Here is a 20,459-nt window from a genome sequence, read left to right as displayed (position 1 = left end):
CCCTCAGAAACTAAAAAGATTTGAAACAGCTCCTCAGATCCTCAAAAGGTTCTACAGCTGCAACATCGAGAGCATGCTGACTGGTTGCATCACTGCCTGGTACGGCAATTGCTCGGCCTTTGACCACAAGGCACTACAGAGGGTAGTGCGTACGGCCCAGTACATCATTGGGGCTAAGCTGCCTGCCATCCAAGAACCTCTACACCAGGCGGTGTCAGAAGAAGGCCCTAAAAATTGTCAAAGACGCCAGCCACCCCAGTCATAGACTGTTCTCTCTACTTCCACATGGCAAGCGGTACCGGTGTGCCAAGTCTAGGACAAAAAGGCTCCTCAACAGTTTTTACCCCCAAGCCATAAGACTCCTGAACAGGTAGTCAAATGGCTACTCGGGCTATTTGCATTGTGTGCCCCCCCGCCCCTCTTTCATGCTGCTTCTACTCTCTGTTTATCATATACAGTATGCATAGTCACTTGAACTATACATTCATGTACATACTACCTCAATTGGCCTGACCAACTAGTGCCTCCGCACATTGGATAACCGGGCTACCTGCATTGTGTCCCGCCACCCGCCAACCCCTGTTTTCCGCTATTGCTACTCTCACTTCATCATATATGCATAGTCACTTTAACCATATCTACATAGACATACCACTTCAATCAGCCCGACTAACCGGTGCCTGTATGCAGCCTCTCTACTGTTATAGCCTCGCTACTGTATATAGCCTCGCTACTGTTATTTTTCACTGTCATATTACTGTTGTTTTTATTTATTTACTTACCTATTGTTCACATAATACCTTTTTGCACTGTTGGTTAGAGCCTGTAAGTAAGCAAATAAACTCCAGGTAGTAGATTGTACAATTGGCCTGTAGTAAATGGGGTTGCTGTAGCGTCAAAGGAGTTCAGTAATTGTGATCTCCTACTTCCTTCAGAAACAATATCCAGACAGGGACCCATTTTTATTGTTTGGACCCTAAAATAAGTGCATATGTTATACAATATATATCACTGATCACAGGTTTATGTTGAACACCGCTGCCTTGGATGTAAAACGTCTGATATCGGCATTATTTAGGTCAGCATCCTAATTTGTGCAGTGTTTCTTTATACACTTCTGCAATGTACTTTCACTATTTTATACATTTTGTGTGCTTTGTTTGGAGTTGTATTTTTCAACCGAGACTGTATCACTATTGATGTCGACCACAGATGCAGCAACCAATACTTTATGGCAAGTTAGTGTAACAGTTTGCAGTGCTGTTGTTGAAGCTAAGCAACACTTCATTTTTTAAATTTAATTTAATTTTTAATTTGACCTTTATTTAACAGTGGGTTGGTTAACTGCCTGTTCAGGGGCAGAACGACAGATTTGTACCTTGTCAGCTCGGGGGTTTGAACTCACAACCTTCCGGTTACAAGTCCAAGTCCAACAAGTAGGCTACCCTGCCGCCCATTATGAACTGTGCATGCCTACTCCTGCTATGTAATGCTTTAAAATGTAGCTGATGAGCGTTTTCAATGATTGAGCAGTATCGCATTAATGGAAACCAAGACTGTTCTCACGGCAGGTCTGCCGGTTTTGACTAGCATAAGTAACTTTTCGCAGCAGGTTAGGAGAACATGCATAATTAGGATAATTAACGTGGCGGGTTTAGGAGAATTAGGTTAAGGTTAGGAAAGGGTTAGCTAAAATGCAAAAATAGTCTCAACGCCACTCAAACATATTTATCTACATCCATGCCTGCCCTGAGAACAGACTTGGTTTCCACTAATGTGATTCTGCACTAATTGCAGTCATTCGATGTAGATTCATTCTTATTATAAACTGGGTAGTTCAAGCCATGAATGCTGATTGGTTGACAGCCATGGTATATCAGACATTTTTTTTACTGCTCTAATTACATTGGTATCCAGCTTATAATGGCAATAAGGCACCTCAGGGATTTGTGGTATATGGCCTATATACCATGGCTAAGGTCTGTATCCAAGCATTCCATGTTACGTTGTGCACAAGAACAGCCCTTAGCCATGGTATATTAGCCATATACCGAACCCCTATGGCCTTATTGCTTAATTATATTATTCCTTTCTAAATAATATGGACATGTCTTCCCAAAAGGGAGGGAACTGTGAACACAAGAAACATTGAACAAACAAAGAGGAACATTTTAATCAAAGATATGATTCAATTGAAAATGTAGTTGTAAAAAATATAAAGATTGCATGATTTATCAACATGTTACATGTTACATGTTACATGTTACAGTATGTTACAAAATTAGCATGAAATAGATGTAAATGTAACAGTATGACACACTAGGTGAGTGGTTATTTAGGAATCAGTTTAGCTAACATGTACAAACCCATCAATGTGGAGTTGAGTTAACAATAAACACAGTTCCACTGTTTGTTTTCTTGTCTTTTCAGATTTGATCAGTTTGTAGAGCATGGTGTCCACAATGCCAAGATGGTGGGTTCAATTCCAGGGACAACCAATATGTAAAATGTATGCACACATGTCTGTAAGTCGCTTTGGATAAAAACATCTGCTAAATGGCATTATCATATCCTACTTAGGAAAGTGCTATAATGAGTAATTTACCTTTGAGAAGAGTTATAACTCTCACTTTGAAGGATATCAAAGTATATGCACTGAGTGTACAGAACATTAGGAACACCTTCCTAATATTGAGTTGCACCCCCTTTTGCCCTCAGAACAGCCTCAACTCGTTGGGCATCGACCACAAGGTGTCGCAAGCGTTCCACAGGGGTGCTGGCTCATGTTGACTCCAATACTTCCAAAAGTTGTGTTAAGTTGACTGGATGTCCTTTGGATGGTGGGCCATTCTTGATACACACAGGAAACTGTTGAGCGTGAAAAACCCAGCAGCGTTGCAGTTCTTGACACACTCGAACCGGTGCGCCTGGCACCTACCACCATACCCCATTCAAAAGCACTTAAATAGTTTGTCTTGCCCATTCACCCTCTGAATGGCACACAGACACAATTCATGTCTCAAGGCTTGAACATATTTCTTTAACCTGTCTCCTCCCCTGCATCTACACTGATTGAAGTGGATTTAACAGGTGACATCAATAAGGGATCATAGCTTTCACCTGGATTCACCTGGTCAGTCTATGTCATGGAAAGAGCAGGTGTTCCTAATGTTTTATGCACTGTAGTTTTGTACATTTGGTTAACATGGTGCAAATAAGGTGCAAATAGAATAATATTTGACTCAATAATCAGCATTGATAATCATGGTACACAGCATATTGTATCACAGGGTCTGAACGACCCTCTCCCTATAAAAGTCAGCATGTCAAAGCAGCTGAATGTTGTGACGGCGAGAGCAATCTCATTCTTTACCTGGAGATTGGCATTAAAATTACTCACATAGTAAATCCTGAATGCATTGTATGGAACAAAGCATACTATAATGACCAGCATAAAGAAAATACTTTTGATCTGAGCCCAAAACTCCTGTTGCGAGAAGATCATCGCCCTGTGAGTTCTGTACACACACCACAGAATACACATCTGACAACAGCCCAGGGCTAATGTAAGTATGATGATGAGAGCACTGAGGATGTAGTTCAGCACAGCTACAGCATGTTCCTCATCAAAAACCCCTCCAAAGTTAAAGCACTGATTGTCACTGGTGGTTGTGTTACTGTCTGTAGATGATCCATATTTCACAGCAGTTAAAGGGACCACCACAATTAGAATGAGGCCCCAGACTGCAGCACTGGCCCCCACGGCATGTAGCCTCCTGTAGAACACCTGCTTAGAACTCCTGAAGAAGTCGTGATAGCGGATCACCAGAATTATCACGTAGAAGATAAAGGCTAGGTACATGTGAGCGAGGATCATGGCACTGACCACCTTGCAGAAGTTAGGACCGAGATGCCACTCGCCGGCCGCATAGAAATAGAGGCGGAAGGGCACAGTCAGGAGAAAGAGGATGTGGACCATGATCAGGTTCAAGACGGCTGTGGTGGTCACCGAGCAGGCGTTGAACTTGATGTTGTTGATCATGAGGGACATGCTGATGATCCCTCCAATAAGCACTATAGTGTATATTGACAGCAATGCATATCTGTATGATTTAGGTATGACATTGTCATCTATGTTGTCGCAAGATGTATTGCTCTCATTCCCCATTCTCTCGTCTTGGGTCTCTGAAATGCTAAATAAGGAGTAAGTTTGAAGTAAGACATTTAACACTATTATTTAGATACAAAGAGTATGCTTATAAATTCACTGTTTGGTTAGTTAGGTGGTCGTCTTACCTTAGTTGAATGCACCAACTGTGAGTGGCTCTGGATAAGAGCATCTGCTAAATGACCAAAATGTGAATGTAGAAGATAAGAGGCGGTGGAAGTAAAAGTGTCAATAGTACAGTATGTAAATACTGTTGTAGGCAACTGTATAGAAAATGGACATTGATCTATCATACCCATAGAATCTGTACATAGCTAAACAGCACTGACAAATAACAGTCATGATCTAAGTCGTCTGAAAAGCCCAATAAAGAGATCTGGCAAAGGGAATACGTGAAAATATAGTAAAACAGACAAGATCTGAATAAATAGAAATACAAATTTAGCTGAACCTCTTCTGAAGCAACACATGAGAGAAACACATGGTCATACCTTTGACATAACATAAGGTTGTCCGTTTCAGAGTACTCACCGGCTGCATACACACCGAAGAACTGGCCTCTCCAGTAGTCATTGGTATGCAGATACGACCTGTCAGGAGGTACAGTTGGATAATTATTGACTACAATGACAAGAGTTTTCCTGCATGTGGCTTGTAGCTGATAGATTTGACCAGATTTCTAGTAAAGTACAGTACCAGTCATAAGTTTGGACACACCTACTCATTCAAGGGATTTTCTTTATTTTTACTATTTTCTACATTGTAGAATAATAGTGAGGACATCAAAACTATGAAATAACACATATGGAATCATGTAGTAACCAAAATAACTGTTAAACAAATCTAAATGTATTTTAGATTTTAGATTCTTCAAAGTAGCCATCCTTTGCCTTGATAACAGCTTTGCACACTCTTGGCATTCTCTCAACCAGCTTCATGAGGCAGTCACCTGGGGTGCATTTCAATTAACAGGTGCCTTGTTAAAAGTTCATTTGTGGAATTTCTTTCCATCTTAATGCGTTTGAGCCAATCAGTTGTGTTGTGACAAGGTAGGGAGATGGTATAAAGAAGATTGCCCTATTTGCTAAAAAAAGACCAAGTCCATATTATGGCAAGAACAGCTCAAATAAGCAAAGAGAAAGGACAGTAAATCATTACTTCAGGACATGGTCAGTCAATACGAAACATTTCAAGAACTTTGAAAGTTTCTTCAAGTGCAGTCGCAAAAACCATCAAGTGCTATGATGAAACTGTCTCTCATGAGGACCGCCACAGGAAAGGAAGGCCCAGAGTTACCACTGCTGCAGAGGATAAGTCAGTTGGAGTTACGAGCCTCCGATTGCAGCCCAAATAAATGCTTCACTGAGTGGTCAAATCTCTGCAAAGAAACCACTACTAAAGGACACCAATAATAAGAAAAGACTTGCTTGGGCCAAGAAACAAGAGCAATGGACATTAGACCGCTGGAATTCTGTCTTTGGTTTGATGAGTCAAAATTTGAGATTTTTGGTTCCAACCGCCGTGTCTTTGTGAGACGCAGAGTAGGCGAACGGACGATCTCTGCATGTGTGGTTCCCACTGTGAAGCATGGAGGATGAGGTGTGGGGGTGCTTTGCTGGTGACCCTCTCAGTGATTTATTTAGAATTCAAGGCACACTTAACCAGCATGTCTACCACAGCATTTTGCAGCGATACGCCATCCCATCTGGTTTGCGCTTAGCGGGACTATCATTTGTTTTTCAACACTACAATGACCCAAAACACACCTCCAGGCTGTGTAAGGGCTATTTGAACAAGAAGAAGAGTGATGGAGTGCTGCATCAGATGACCTGGCCTCCACAATCACCGACCTCAACCCAATTGAGATGGTTTGGGATGAGTTGGACCGCAGAGTGAAGGAAAAGCAGTCAACAAGTCCTCAGCATATGTGGGAACACCTTCAAGACTGTTGGAAAATAATTCCTCATGACGTTGGTTGAGAGAATGCCATGAGTGTGCAAAGCTGTCATCAGGGCAAAGGGTGGCTACTTTGAAGAATGTAAAATCTAAAATCTATTTTGATTTGTTGAACACTTTTTTGGTTACTACATGATTCCATATGTGTTATTTCATAGTTTTGATGTCTTCACTATTATTCTACAATGTAGAAAACAGTACAAATAAATAAAAACAGTTGAATGAGTAGATGTGTCCAAACTTTTGACTGGGACTGTAGATCAATTTATCTACGGCGGAAGTATAACCAAATACTTCCTATGACTGACAGGCGAGACATGAAAGCAAATATTGGCTGAATATCAAAGATAAGGTTACAGTAATTCCCTTTGGGTTTATATATATTGTCAATGCTAATTTACCATTTACTGAGAGCAGGAGCAGGAGTCTCTGGATGCAGTAAATCTGTCTGCCAGGAAGGTACCCAACATGCTATGTAGATCATGACACTGAGACACTCGTCTTTATCTTAGGAGACATATTTCATAATCCTTTATTAGTGCAGAATATAGAACTGAAATAAGGAACTAAAACACCTTTCTAATCTACAGCATCACTAAATGTAAAGTCAACAAATACCCTTACGTTTTCCTCCCAATGATAAAGCATGAACTGAAGAAGCCCAGAACATTTCCTGATTCCTTTGTATTGCCTTTGTAAACCGGCTTAATTTAGCTATTGGTGGTACTGCATAAAAGTTATTTCCAACATTGCATCAATTGTACTGTATGCACAGCATATTCGCACAACGTCTTCAATTTTGAATTGTGTAGATATATGTAGTACCATTTCATTTTTAAAGGCAATACAAAGAAATCAAGAAGTGTAAGGGGCTTCTCCAGTCCATACGTTATCAGTGGGAGGAGCATTAAAGGGTATTTGTTGACTTTCCATTTAGTGATGGTGTAGATCATAAAGGTGTTTCAGTTCATTGTTTTCAGTTCTCTTTTCTGCACCAATAAATGATTTTGAAATATGTTACCTGGAACCGGCTCCTGCACCTTGGGTCAAAGTGAGAGCCAGGTGAAACCAAGCTCCAGCACTTTACGGGTCCAAAGAGAAGTTAAAACACAAGTTAAAAGTACGATAAACTAAGGTTAGGTCTAGGGTTAACCCTAGCTTCATGTCCACATCCTGGTTCAACCCTAACTTAAGCCTCACCCACAACCCTAAACCTAGCTTCATGTCCACATCCCAGTTCAAACCTAGCCTCAACCACAACCCGAACCCTAGCTTCATGTCCACATCCCGGGTTCAACACTTTCCCTTGCCTCAACCACAACCCTAGCTTCATGTCCATATTCCAGTTTAACTCCAACCACAACCCTTATCCTAATCTTGGCATAACCCTAACTAGGTTTGAATAGCAACCGGGGTACGGAGATTTTCCACCCAAACCCACTCCCCTTATTCCGGATAAATATCTGCAAAAAAATATATAAAAAAATAAAATAAATAATAAATAAATAAATTATTTCTATGAACAGCATGACGTGAAATGGAACTGTTAAATGATATGTGATGTCTAAATCTGTCTTCTCTATGGACCCCGGCCTACTCTCTGCTATCTGTATGATCAATCATCAAAGCTCAGGGTGGGGACAGACAGCGTATCTCAGTATAGAGCACAGCGCATAATGCATGTATCATCTCATCAGGGTAACTTTTTTTCTTATGAACGGTAGGACTACATTTGTTGCAGTAATATAAAGACTGAATGTGGTCTAATTTACGTATCTCAATCTGGCGATTTGTTTTATTTAATTGCAGCTGCAGAGTTTTAAAACAGCATATCACGCAAATATTGTTACCTTAAATTACTGCACATGCGGGCACTTTCACAATCGTTCTCTCTCTCCATCAATTCTATTCAAATTGCATCCAAAATGGACATTGATCTATCATACCCATAGAATCTGTACATAGCTAAACAGCACTGACAAATAACAGTCAAGATCTAAGTCGTCTGAAAAGCCCAATAAAGAGATCTGGCAAAGGGAATACGTGAGAATATAGTAAAACAGACAAGATCTGAATAAATAGAAACACAAATTCAGCAGACCCTCTTCTGAAGCAACACGAGAGAAACACATGGTCATAACTTTGACATAACATAAGGTTGTCCGTTTCAGAGTACTCACCGGCTGCATACACACCGAAGAACTGGCCTCTCCAGTAGTCATTGGTATGCAGATACGACCTGTCAGGTGGTACAGTTGGATAATTATTGACTACAATGACAAGAGTTTTCCTGTGTGTGGCTACTATGTGTGGAGATCTCATTTCACTGTTCATCAAATTTCTAGTAAAGTACAGTACCAGTCATACGTTTGGACACATCTACACATTCAAGTCATTTATTTTATTTGACTATTTTCTACATTGTAGAATAATAGTGAAGACATCAACACTATGAAATAACACATATGGAATCATGTAGTAACAATGCACATCTAATTTACATATCTCAATCTGCTGATTTAATTTAATTTAATTGCAGCTGCAAAGTTTTAAAACAGCCTATCACGCAAATATCGTTGGTTTTAAATCAGTACGTATGCGGGGACTTTCACTATACAGTCGTGGCCAAAAGTTTTGAGAATGACACAAATATTAATTTTTACAAAGTTTGCTGCTGCAGTGTCTTTAGATATTTGTCAGATGTTACTATGGATACTGAAGTATAATTATAAGCATTTCATAAGTGTCAAAGGCTTTTATTGACAATTACATGAAGTTGTTGCAAAGAGTCAATGTTTGCAGTGTTGACCCTTCTTTTTCAAGACCTCTGCAATCCGCCCCTGGTATGCTGTCAAATAACTTCTGGGCCACATCCTGACTGATGGCAGCCCATTCAGGCATAATCAATGCTTGGAGTTTGTCAGAATTTGTGGGTTTTTGTTTGTCCACCCGCCTCTTGAGATTTGAACAAAGGTTCTCAATGGGATTAAGGTCTGGGGGGTTTCCTGGCTATGGACCCAAAATATCGATGTTTTGTTCCCCGAGCCACTTAGTTATTACTTTTGCCTTATGACAAGGTGTTCCATCATGCTGGGAAAGACCTTGTTCGTCACCAAACTGTTCCTGGATGGTTGGAAGAAGTTGCTCTCGGAGGATGTGTTGGTACCATTCTTTATTCATGGCTGTGTTCTTAGGCACAATTGTGAGAAATCCCACTCTCTTGGCTGAGAAGCGACCCCACACATGAATGGTCTCAGGATGCTTTACTGTTGGCATGACACGGGACTGATGGTAGCGCTCACCTTGTCTTCTCCGGACAAGCTTTTTTCCGGATGCCCCAAACAATCGGAAAGGGGATTCATCAGAGAAAATTACTTTACCCCAGTCTTCAGCAGTCCAATAGCAGTCCAATTCCTGTACCTTTTGTAGAATATCAGTCTGTCCCTGATGTTTTTCCTGGAGAGAAGTGGCTTCTTTGCTGCCCTTCTTGACACCAGGCCATCCTCCAAAAGTCTTCACCTCACTGTGCATGCAGATGCACTCACATCTACCTGCTGCCATTCCTGAGCAAGCTCTGTACTGGTGGTGCCCCGATCCCGCAGCTGAATCAACTTTAGGAGACGGTCCTGGCGCTTGCTGTTCTTTCTTGGGTGCCCTGAAGCCTTCTTCACAACAATTGAACCGCTCTCCTTGAAGTTCTTGATGATCCGATAAATGGTTGATTTTGGTGCAATCTTACTGGCAGTCTTATATAGCCTCTGTCTCTTGCACAAAATAACCTGCGCTCCACTGGCCTCTCTCCTAAGAAAACGCTCCTTAACTCTTGGAGTCCCCGGAAAAGCTAGACTAGAATAGCTTGCTGAAAAATGTGTTTCTTATGCATTTCTTATGCTAATAGACTATTCCAAGCAGGATGCAAGTTCTTGTTTGCGAAATGTTAATACAGCAGTTAATATAACTCACAGGGAGAGAACCGTGACGGTGATAGAATACAGCAGGTATTTATTCAGACCCATAACCATTCAATATACATGAAGAGAAGTGATATCCATCTGCATCTTATTCTATATCGTTACGATGATGAAGATAAGGACAATACATTTATTTTATTTAACTGTTGAAATCCAGGAAGGAATGAAGCAACAATAAATATATAGAGAAAGAGAAGGTAGCTCTGCAAGTTGCACAACATTAGGGGAAATATTTTGAAAGGTACATACAGTTGAAGTTGGAAGTTTACATACACCGTAGCAAAAACATTTAAACTCAGTTTTTCACAATTCCTGACATTTAATCCTAGTAAAAATTCCCTGTCTTAGGTCCCTTAGGATCACCACTTTATTTTAAGAATGTGTAATGTCAGAATAGTAGTAGAGAGAATGATTTATTTCAACTTTTATTTATTTTATCACATTCCCAGTGGGTCAGAAGTTTACATACACTCAATTAGTATTTGGTAGCATTGCCTTTAAATTGTTTCACTTGGGTCAAATGTTTCGGGTAGCCTCCCCACAATAAGTTGGGTGAATTTTGGCCCATTCCTCCTGACGGAGCTGGTGTAACTGAGTCAGGTTTGTAGGCCTCCATGCTCGCACACGCTTTTTCAGTTCTGTCCACAAATTTTATATAGGATTGAGGTCAGGGCTTTGTGATGGCCACTCCAATACCTTGACTTATTGTACTTAAGCCATTTTGCCACAACTTTGGAAGTATGCTTGGGGTCATTGTCCATTTGGAAGACCCATTTGCAACTAAGCTTTAACTTCCTAACTGATGTCTTGAGATGTTGCTTCAATATATCCACATAATTATCCTGCCTCATGATGCCATCTATTTTGTGAAGTGCACCAGTCCCTCCTGCAGCAAAGCACCTACACAACATGTTGCTGCCACCCCTGTGCTTCATGGTTGGGCATTCTTATCCCTTGCTTTCTAGCTAGCCAGTCACAACCTCTATATAATCAACCCGGGGCTCTAGCACCTTCCACAGAGTTACATTATTTTCCAGAGAATGCATAGAGCCTCGAGTTGATTACCCCCTTTTATACCATGGCTATAATTTAACACATTTACCACTATAAATGTGTTCATTTGCAGTTAGAAATGTTTTCCACATCCACTGAAGTAGCTAGCAAGTTTACTATATACCGTAGCTACAGTATTTGCCTTGGTATCCAAACAAACAGACCTGCTAGTTTAGCTAAGCAAACCATAAGTCCTGTCTTGCTATTATGAACATCGAATTCAACAATGCCAATAATGTTTTTTATTCGACTTTTGCTTTCAAAAGCAGCTCAAACATAGAACAAGTAAGAATGAACTATAGCCATTGAATTCTACCGTGCTGATATAACGTGCGTTTTAGGTCAATAATGTACGCTCTAGAATGCCCTTCAAGCCAGTCAGAAATTAGTATTCAATAATGCCACGGTATAAAACTAGAGGGACAGTTGGAAAAGATAGATCCTGAGGGGTGCTGATTGTATGGAGATTGTGACAGCTGGTTAAATGGCGTCCCTTGAGAAGGCAAGAACAAGATGTATGTCAGGAGAAGTGCAGTATTATCATAAGGAGACTGAGGAATTGAGGGAAAAAGAGAGGTCTACGACAGATAGGGAGAAAGAGGGTAAGCTTGAGTCTGTTTAAAAAAGGGAGATGGTTTGAAGACAGGAGGAGAAATAGAAGTGAATGAGGAGGAAGTATCAGGATAAAGATGAGTCTGTGACAGTAGGAGTGAAGTTTTTGGAAAAAGTGGACCCTTGCCTTTTGGCTGATCCATTTTTGGTTTCAGGGTGCTGTGAAAACAGAGTTGGGTGCTGTGAAATTGGTGAGGGTAACCAGAAGTGGTCTTGTGATAATTGTTTGTGTTTCTGCTGGTCAGAGGGAGCAGGCACTCCGCGTTAAGCGAATGGGGTCAAGAGATGTGAATTGTTTTGCTCTCAAGAAAAGGGCGCCATTGAATGCAGTGATTACTGGGGTAGAGGTAAATGTGAAAGCTGACCAACTGAAGGGAAAGATTCCCAGTGTTTGTGATGCTCGTCGTTTGGTGCTACTCAGACAGGGTGGCGTGAGTGGTGAAACAGAAGAGTCGTTGTCTGTTCTTTTGAGTTTTGATGTTGAGTCTTTGCCCGACAAAGTGATGTTAGTTTATCCTGTGCAAGCTTTTGTGCCGAATACATTACGTTGTTACAGGTGTCAAGTTTATCACGTGTCAGCCAATCAGTATTCAGGGCCCGAACAACCCAGTTTATAATGTGGTGTAAAGCATATTTATTACTTGTTTGTTTCTTAGGGATTCATTTAACTATAACTAAAACACTATAGCAATTATGTTAACCACTAGATGGTGTTGTTGGTCAGGTTTTTAACTAAACTAGGAAAGTCCAGATACTATTTATTTAATATTTTGTCTACAATAGGCTAGATCTAATACAATGTTTTATTAGATGCTGTAATAGTCTTGTTCGTCATCAAAAGACATGGAGAGACAAACCTCCAAAAGAATAACATTGGAAAGTAATAGCAGTATCTTCTGATCAAGTTAATCAGTTTATTAATCATATTTTGTACTTATTCAACTATCCAATAATAAGAAGCATGTTTATTTAAATAGTTAATGCCCGAAACATCAGCTCATATTACATAACTCTCATAAATCATGACAAATATTCCTACATACAAATATATGTTTATTGTCCCTCTGCATTCCTGAGTGTAATAAAAAAAAAAGATTGTTTTGCGGTTTGTCTCAGGATTAGAACAACCCTATTCTCGGTTAACCTAGAAGTAAAATCCTGCGTAATTTGGTCAGCTGTACATGCAGAATCTGCCCACGGGATATTAGTGCAACTCTCTTCATTCAAATAGCCATTCTTTCTAGCTGGTATTCACTTGAACCTTTCCAGTTTTAAGAGTGTTGCGTTTATAGGTCAAAACAATATTAATAAACTTTTCTCATTCATAGTACGTTATCAATGGTACAGTATGTTACGTTGTGAAATTCTCTTTTCAGTATCGTCATCTCAATGTTCTCAAAATAGTATTTTTTTGCTTTTCATTTTTTTCTAAAAGAAATGATTGCTTCAACATGCAGTCTAAAATCAGATCTCAGTAGTGTTCAATAATTGCTGATATGTATTGAAATTGTTATATGCACAGGCTCCTGCTGATCCTGATTGGATCATGTGGCAGAACGTTAGCAGATTATCTAGGATTAGTTGTTACAACCCCAATCCGACCCACTACAATAATCCCGTCCTCAACTCTAACATAGCATACACTACACCCTTACTCGATCAGCAATTCAACTAGTGTAATTCTTTAGAGAAAGGACATGCTGTGAGACAACACGGTAGGGAGTCTGTGTGGCAGCCAACAGCTCTAGAATGTCAAACATTTATACAATAAGGTAGGCTGTGCATGCTCTTCTACTCTACTCATTCTGTTGTTGGTTTATGTGAATGTTGCTTTACTTGGCTCAGGTTGCTGCATTGATTGGACATCATCTGCCAGCTCAGTATGTAGGACAGTGATCCAACATAATTAAGGGGGGTTACACCTCCAAAGTATTATTTGAAATGTATCAAAACCATTTTAAAAGCTTTACTTATTCCAGGTCTGATTTAGCAACATATGTCATTTTTACTATATCTGCTCACAATCACACGTGTTCCTATGTTTCTCTAGAGCTATTCTCTGTGGTCAGTGGTCCTCTAGTGAAAGACTAGATGGCAAAACGGTTATCATTACTGGAGCCAATGCTGGCATTGGCAAAGAGACAGCAATGGACCTGGCAAAGAGAGGTAAGTGCACTTGTGTAACAGTATCACTTTAGACCGTCCCCTCGCCCATACCCGGGCACGAACCAGGGACCCTCTGCACACATCAACAACAGTCACCCACAAAGCATCGTTACCCATCGCTCCACAAAAGCCGCGGCACTTGCAGAGCAAGGGGAACCACTACTTCAAGGTCTCAGAGCAAGTGACGTCACCGATTGAAACGCTATTTAGCGCGCACCACCGCTAACTAAGCTAGCCGTTTCACATCCGTTACACTTGCACCAGCATGTTAGTATACAGTACATGTACCACCATGTTGTGGTGAAAGGATGGGTAGCATGATGCATGTTTGTTGACATAAACTGTACATACTTGACATATACTCCGACATTTTTCTATAATCATCAGGGGGCAGGATAATCTTGGCCTGCAGAGACTTGGGCAGAGCTGAGGCGGCACAGAGAGAGATCATTGAGAAATCTGGAAACCCCAACATTGTGACCAGAAAGATGGATTTGTCCGACACAAAGTCCATTAGAGAATTTGCAGAGTTAATCAACAGGGGTTCGTAGAGACTTGTCACTCGTCCAATCTCTTTATAATCTCAATGTGATGACTTTGTCTAATGTAGAAATACAATATGGAATATAATACAAAACACAATCAGTCTTAACTTCAGTGATTACTTTTTTTATTTGGAAATACTCTTTCAGAGGAGAAACAAGTGAACATTCTTATCAACAATGCTGGGATCATGATGTGTCCATACTCTAAGACCGCAGATGGCTTTGAGATGCAGTTTGGAGTGAACCATTTGGGTGAGACAGAGCAACCTAACACAAAGGAAGATATACAAATAGGCTATAGTTGTTACCCTATGACAATATTAGTCAGTAATACGTTGTATAAGAAATCTACTGTAGAGTAGCATGTTAGAATATCATGTCTTTCAGGTCACTTCCTGCTCACCTTCCTGCTGATTGATCTGATAAAGAGATCCAGACCAGCCAGAATCATCAACCTGTCCTCCATGGCTCACAAATGGGGTTGGATACAGCTAGAGGACATCAACAGTGAGAGGAGCTACCACTCCAGAAGAGCATATGGACAGAGCAAATTAGCCAACATCCTGAGTATACGGTCCCTGGCCAAGAGACTAAAAGGTTTGTGTTACATTTTATTTTCTCCCATATTGGTGTTGACATTATCAGTGGACCTGGGCAAGCAAAACAAACTGCATTGAAAACACTGCGGTTTATGATAGAAGCTTTGCAAGATTGGCTGGCTTTTCATCATAGAAGTTTTGCATCATTGGCTAGTTTAACGATAACACTTTTCTTAGAATGTCTTATCTTGTTCACTAATAAACTTTCTAGCACTGCTGTTCTTTTTCAAACATCCAAGAATTACTGTTTTATGAGATTGTTGATCCAGTCCCCTAAATCTTGTTATTTTGTGCTTATTCGGTAAGATAAAAGGTAATATGTGATAACTGCACTATTTAGAAGAGGTTTGATTCTCTACTTCCATTTTTCATTTGTTAGACACTGGAGTGACAGTTTATGCAGTCCATCCAGGTATAGTGAGGACTGAGCTGAAGAGACACATGAATTTAGCTCTGCTGATATCCTGGAAGATTGTCAGACCTTTCACCAAAACTATTGTACAAGGTGCCCAGACCTCCATCTACTGTGCTGTGGAGCCAGAGCTGGAGAGAGAGAGCGGTGGATATTACAGGTGAAATCACACAATGAAGGGAATTGGTTTTTAGACCACAGTGACATTTTAGATAAATCCTAGGTTTACATAAGATATTTAGTATATGATACACATATTATTTGTTACTGAATTGTATTTGCATTGTTCACAGTGACTGTAAACCCTCCAGCTGTACCAGGGCTGCCATGGATGATGAGATGGCTCAGAAACTATGGGAACTCAGCTGCCAAATGCTTGGGATAACATGGGACTGAACATCATCCTTGAATATCATTATAGATAGGCTAGAATATGTCAATTGTTTGAAAAGTGCATGCCTTGAATGCTTACACAATAGGTTATACTATAGAATCTATAGTTATACTATTGTTATGCATACTATGAATATGAATGCTGTATACGCAGAGCTTGACTTGGGATGAAATTGGTCCATTAGACTATGTACACAGAAATTCCCAAATTGCATTAGCCTATGTTATAGAGACCTGATTATTCAGTGTTAAGGGTTCATACTCAGTTTGACAGATGGAATTTCATAACTTTTCCATGACTTTTAACCAAATTTCCATGACCATTAATTGGTGGCATCTCTATGTAGCCTACATGGAAAAAGTCAGCATAAATGTGGTATTGACACTAGAAGGCTGCTGGTCTCCGATCACATGTAGCCCTACTAGCTCCTGTCGCTGTGCCCTTGATCAAGGCACTTAACCCCCCACAAAGTAGAATAACTGCACTGTTAATTAAAACCTCTATAGGATCGGTGTCCCCCTGCAGGACGGTTGAGCTAACATGCGCTAATATGATTAGCATGACGTTGTAAGTAACAAGACCATTTCCCAGGACATAGACATATCTGATATGAGCAGAAAGCTTAAATTTGTGTTAATATAACTGCACTGTCCAATTTACAGTAGCTATTATAGTGAAATAATACCATGCTATTGTTTGAGGAGAGTGCACACTTATGTCCATGAAAATGTATCAATAAACTAATTAGGTACATTTGGGCAAACTTGATACAACATTTTGAACCGCAATGCAATGGTTCATTGGATTAGTCTAAAACTTTGCACATGCAATGCTGCCATTTAGTGGCCAAAATCTAAACAGTGCCTAAACTGGAACAATACATTGTGGCCTTTCTCTTGCATTTCAAAGATGATGGAACAAAAAACAAATGTTATTTTCTTTGTATTATCTTTTGTGTTATATTCTCTATTAATTACACTAGCTATAACATTTCCACCTTCTTTAAACATTGAGACATCAGCTGTGTTTGAATACCCATACTATTGGTTAATTTTAGTATACTAACAGTATCCTTTCAGTTGCGCGTACTAGAGCTACGCCTGTCTACCTGAAGTTGATGCTGTTGCTTTGCAACCCCTTGTTAGAATAACAAATGACTAGATAGATCCTTTATGACTTCGGGTGTGTTCGTAAATTTAATCTGGAGTGCCAGAGAGCACTCATAGTGCGCTCTGGGCATTCGTAAATTCAGAGCTTTTCAGATTGTCAGTTCATAAATTCAGAGCGTTTCGCTCTTGGATCGTTCTGAGTGCACACTGGACGATCTGGCCGACAGTAGGGTTGATCCAAGCGTTCAGACCTTACAACAGCAGTCAAGCACCTAAACTAACTGGCTAGCTTGCTAGCTACTTTCAGACACAAATGAGAGAGAACCTCACTCTGACCATTTTACTCGCCCTAGCAGAGCTGTTTAGGCTGTTTTCATGCTGCTGGCAACAATTTAACGCTTTTTTGCCAAAGTTAACTGACACCGGCCATGTTCAACGGGTGTTGAGCGTTACCAGTTATTCAGATGAACGCACCCGAATTAACAAGGTCCATAGAGAACGCACAACGACTATACCATTTAGCTAAGCATGACGTGCATAATCAAGTGAATACAAATCGGGTAGTTACATAGCATATATGTTAATATACTGTCAAGTTCAATGTATTAGTAGCCAACTAACGTTAGGTAGCTAGCAAACATACCGGTACATACTGCTGTAATGATATGCTAAACTCAGTAAAAAAAAGAAACAGCCTTTTTTCAGGACACTGTCTTTGAAAGATAATTAGTACAAATCCGAATAACGTCACAGATCTTCATTGTAAAGGGGTTAACACTGTTTCCCATGCTTGTGCAATGGATCATAGACAATTAATGAACATGCACCTGTGGAACGGAGCATGCTGCAAGGAGTCATGAGGATTGCAGATATGGCCAGGGCAATAAATTGCAATGTCCGTACTGTGAGACGCCTAAGACAGTGCTAAAGGGAGACAGGACGGACATCTGATAGTTGTCGCAGTGGCAGACCACGTGTAACAACACTTGCACAGGATCGGTACATCTGAACATCACACCTGCGGGACAGGTACAGGATGGCAACAACAACTGCCCGAGTTACACCAGGAACGCACAATCCCTCCATCAGTGCTCAGACTGTCCGTGTCCGCAATAGGCTGAGAGAGGCTGGACTGAGGGCTTGTAGGTCTGTGTAAGGCAGGTCCTCACCAGACATCACCGGCAACAACGTCGCCTATGGGCTCAAATCCACCGTCGCTGGACCAGACAGGACAGGCAAAAAGAGCTATTCACTGACGAGTCGTGGTTTTGTCTCACCAGGGGTGATGGTCGGATTCGCGTTTATCGTTGAAGGAATGAGCATTACACCGAGGCCGGTACCCTGGAGCGGGATCGATTTGGAGGTGAAAGGTCCGTGGAAATCTCAACGCTGTGCGTTACAGGGAAGAAATCCTCCTCCCTCATGTGGTACCCTTCCTGCAGGCTCATCCTGACATGACCCTTCAGCATGACAATGCCACCAGCCATACTACTCGTTCTGTGTGTGATTTCCTGCAAGACAGGAATGCCATGGCCAGCGAAGAGCCCAGATCTCAATCCCATTGAGCAATATGGGACCTGTTGGATCAGAGGGTGAGGGCTAAGGCCATTCCCTCCAGAAATGTCCGGGAACTTGCAGGTGCCTTGGTGGAAGAGTGGGGTAACATCTCATAGCAAGAACTCGTAAATCAGGTGAAGTCCATGAGGAGGACCTGCACTGCAGTACTTAATGCAGCTGGTGGCCACACCAGATCTTGACTGTTACTTTTGTTAATTCATTTTGATCCCTCCCCTTTGTTCAGGGACACATTATTCCATTTATGTTAGTCACGTCTGTGGAACTTGTTCAGTTTATGTCTCAGTTGTTGCATCTTGTTATGTTCATACAAATATTTACACATGTTAAGTTTGTTGAAAAGAAACACAGCTGACAGTGAGGACGTTTCTATTTTTGCTGAGTTTTTGTGGCTCGTAAGGATAGCGTAGCAAACAAATTGTCAGCAAAGATAACGTGTAATGTAACTTATTTGAAAAGTCATTACTTTATTCCATTGCTGAACATGTTCTTAACATTTGTCATAATTAGTTAACGCAATGAATTTGTGAATCTGTTGTCGGACTTCGGCTACATATTTTCGGCCATTTTCTTCAAATCTGAAAACTTTGAAGCCACACCCATTTTCTGAAGATTTAATTATGGGCCCTAAAAGCACGGAAACAGTATCCACTGCTTGTATACTTCGTATTTTGGCGAATGTAGTACGACATCTGGGAACTTTTGACATACTAACTATATCCATACTATGACCAATAAGCATACTATATACTCAAGTTACATCATAAATAGTATGGTTAATATGAGTATTCAAACACGGCTATGGATTATGTGTGCCATTCCGAGGGTGAATGGGCAAGACAACATATTTAAGTGCCTTTGAAAGGGACATGGTAGTAGGTGCCAGGCGCACTGGTTTGAGTGTGTAAAGAACTGCAATGCTGCTGGGTTTTTTCACACACAGTTTCCCGTGTGCATCAAGAATTGTCCACCACCCAAAGGACATCCAGCCAACTTGACACAACTTTGGGAAGGATTGGTGTCAACATGGGCCAGCATGCCTGTGGAACGCTTTCGACCCCTTGTGAATTCCTGCCCCAATGAATTGAGGCTGTTCTGAGGGTAAAAGGGGTTGCAACTCAATATTAGGACGGTGTTCCTAATGTTTTGTACACTCAGTGTAGTTAGTCTATCATTATTTTATAGCAGGGGTGCTCAACTACTATTTGAGACGGTCCAGTGACACAAATATCCTAGGTGGCAAAGGTCCGGAGGGATATCGTCCTTTATCAGCGCTGTGGTAACAAACATAGTTGTCTACAACTTAGGAAACATGACGTTATATAAAATGTGCATTAAATACATTAAATAAATTAAATGAGACGAATAACTTGAATGAATTACAACATCTTTCGAATTTAACATTGCTGAAGAACAAAAGTGGTTGCATAATTGTCTATGCAAAAAGTGCACTCTGAACCATAGGCCTTGAATGGACTTTTTGTATTATAATAACAAAGTGCATGTTTTCTGGAGAACAAAGAACGGCTTAACAAACATAATCTGAATGCACAGAATACCACTGTGGGCCATGCAATTTTCTTGTATAAGTCACTCTGGGCCTTGCCATTGCATCAATGAGAGAAATGACACTTTCTGTCTCCTGCCAAGGCATTGCACTTTGGCACAAATGGTGTGAGAGCCACTCTGAGACACTGGTGCAGGTGTTCATTGGTGAGCCAGGTGCGGTATTTGTTTTTAATAAAGTTCATTGTGGAGAAGGCTGATTCACAGCTGTATGTGGAGCCAAATGGTCAGGATGTATAGTGCCAGTTTCTTGAGCACAGGGACATCAGCTGCAGGCACCATCTTTCCCCAGAAAATAAAAGGGTCACAATCACCAGCCTGCACATTCAAAGT

At 40.7% G+C, this 20,459-nt stretch overlaps 2 protein-coding genes across 2 annotated transcripts; one reads left to right on the top strand and one right to left on the bottom strand.

Moving 5' to 3' along the window:
• Nucleotides 1-423: 423 nt before the first annotated feature.
• Nucleotides 424-4,383, bottom strand: LOC118402062 (probable G-protein coupled receptor 141). The gene is made up of 2 exons (XM_035799925.2): nt 4,297-4,383; nt 424-4,193 (listed from the first exon to the last, which is right to left on the bottom strand). Exons 1-2 carry the CDS (start codon nt 4,338-4,340, stop codon nt 3,263-3,265), a joined length of 975 nt encoding a protein of 324 aa, XP_035655818.1. The 5' UTR covers nt 4,341-4,383; the 3' UTR covers nt 424-3,262.
• Nucleotides 4,384-13,393: 9,010 nt separating this feature from the next.
• LOC118402063 (retinol dehydrogenase 12-like) lies at nt 13,394-17,680 on the top strand. Its single transcript, XM_035799927.2, has 7 exons — nt 13,394-13,532; nt 13,811-13,926; nt 14,314-14,469; nt 14,619-14,723; nt 14,859-15,068; nt 15,450-15,642; nt 15,776-17,680. Exons 1-7 carry the CDS (start codon nt 13,510-13,512, stop codon nt 15,876-15,878), a joined length of 906 nt encoding a protein of 301 aa, XP_035655820.1. The 5' UTR covers nt 13,394-13,509; the 3' UTR covers nt 15,879-17,680.
• Nucleotides 17,681-20,459: the final 2,779 nt, after the last annotated feature.

Source organism: Oncorhynchus keta, chromosome 23 (genome assembly GCF_023373465.1).
Source record: "Oncorhynchus keta strain PuntledgeMale-10-30-2019 chromosome 23, Oket_V2, whole genome shotgun sequence".
Lineage (NCBI taxonomy): Eukaryota > Metazoa > Chordata > Actinopteri > Salmoniformes > Salmonidae > Oncorhynchus > Oncorhynchus keta.
Note: the sequence above shows the minus strand (reverse complement) of the source record. Positions and strands in the feature narration are given on the sequence as shown.

Excerpts from the sequence above, each read along its gene's own strand:
- LOC118402062 (XM_035799925.2), bottom strand. The coding sequence starts at position 4,340 with ATGCTCTTATCCAGAGCCACTCACAGTTGGTGCATTCAACTAAG. Across the intron at positions 4,194-4,296 it reads AGTTGGTGCATTCAACTAAG|CATTTCAGAGACCCAAGACG; the intron begins GTAAGACGACCA and ends CTCCTTATTTAG.
- LOC118402063 (XM_035799927.2), top strand. The coding sequence starts at position 13,510 with ATGTCAAACATTTATACAATAAG. Across the intron at positions 13,533-13,810 it reads TCAAACATTTATACAATAAG|AGCTATTCTCTGTGGTCAGT; the intron begins GTAGGCTGTGCA and ends ATGTTTCTCTAG. Across the intron at positions 15,643-15,775 it reads GAGAGCGGTGGATATTACAG|TGACTGTAAACCCTCCAGCT; the intron begins GTGAAATCACAC and ends CATTGTTCACAG.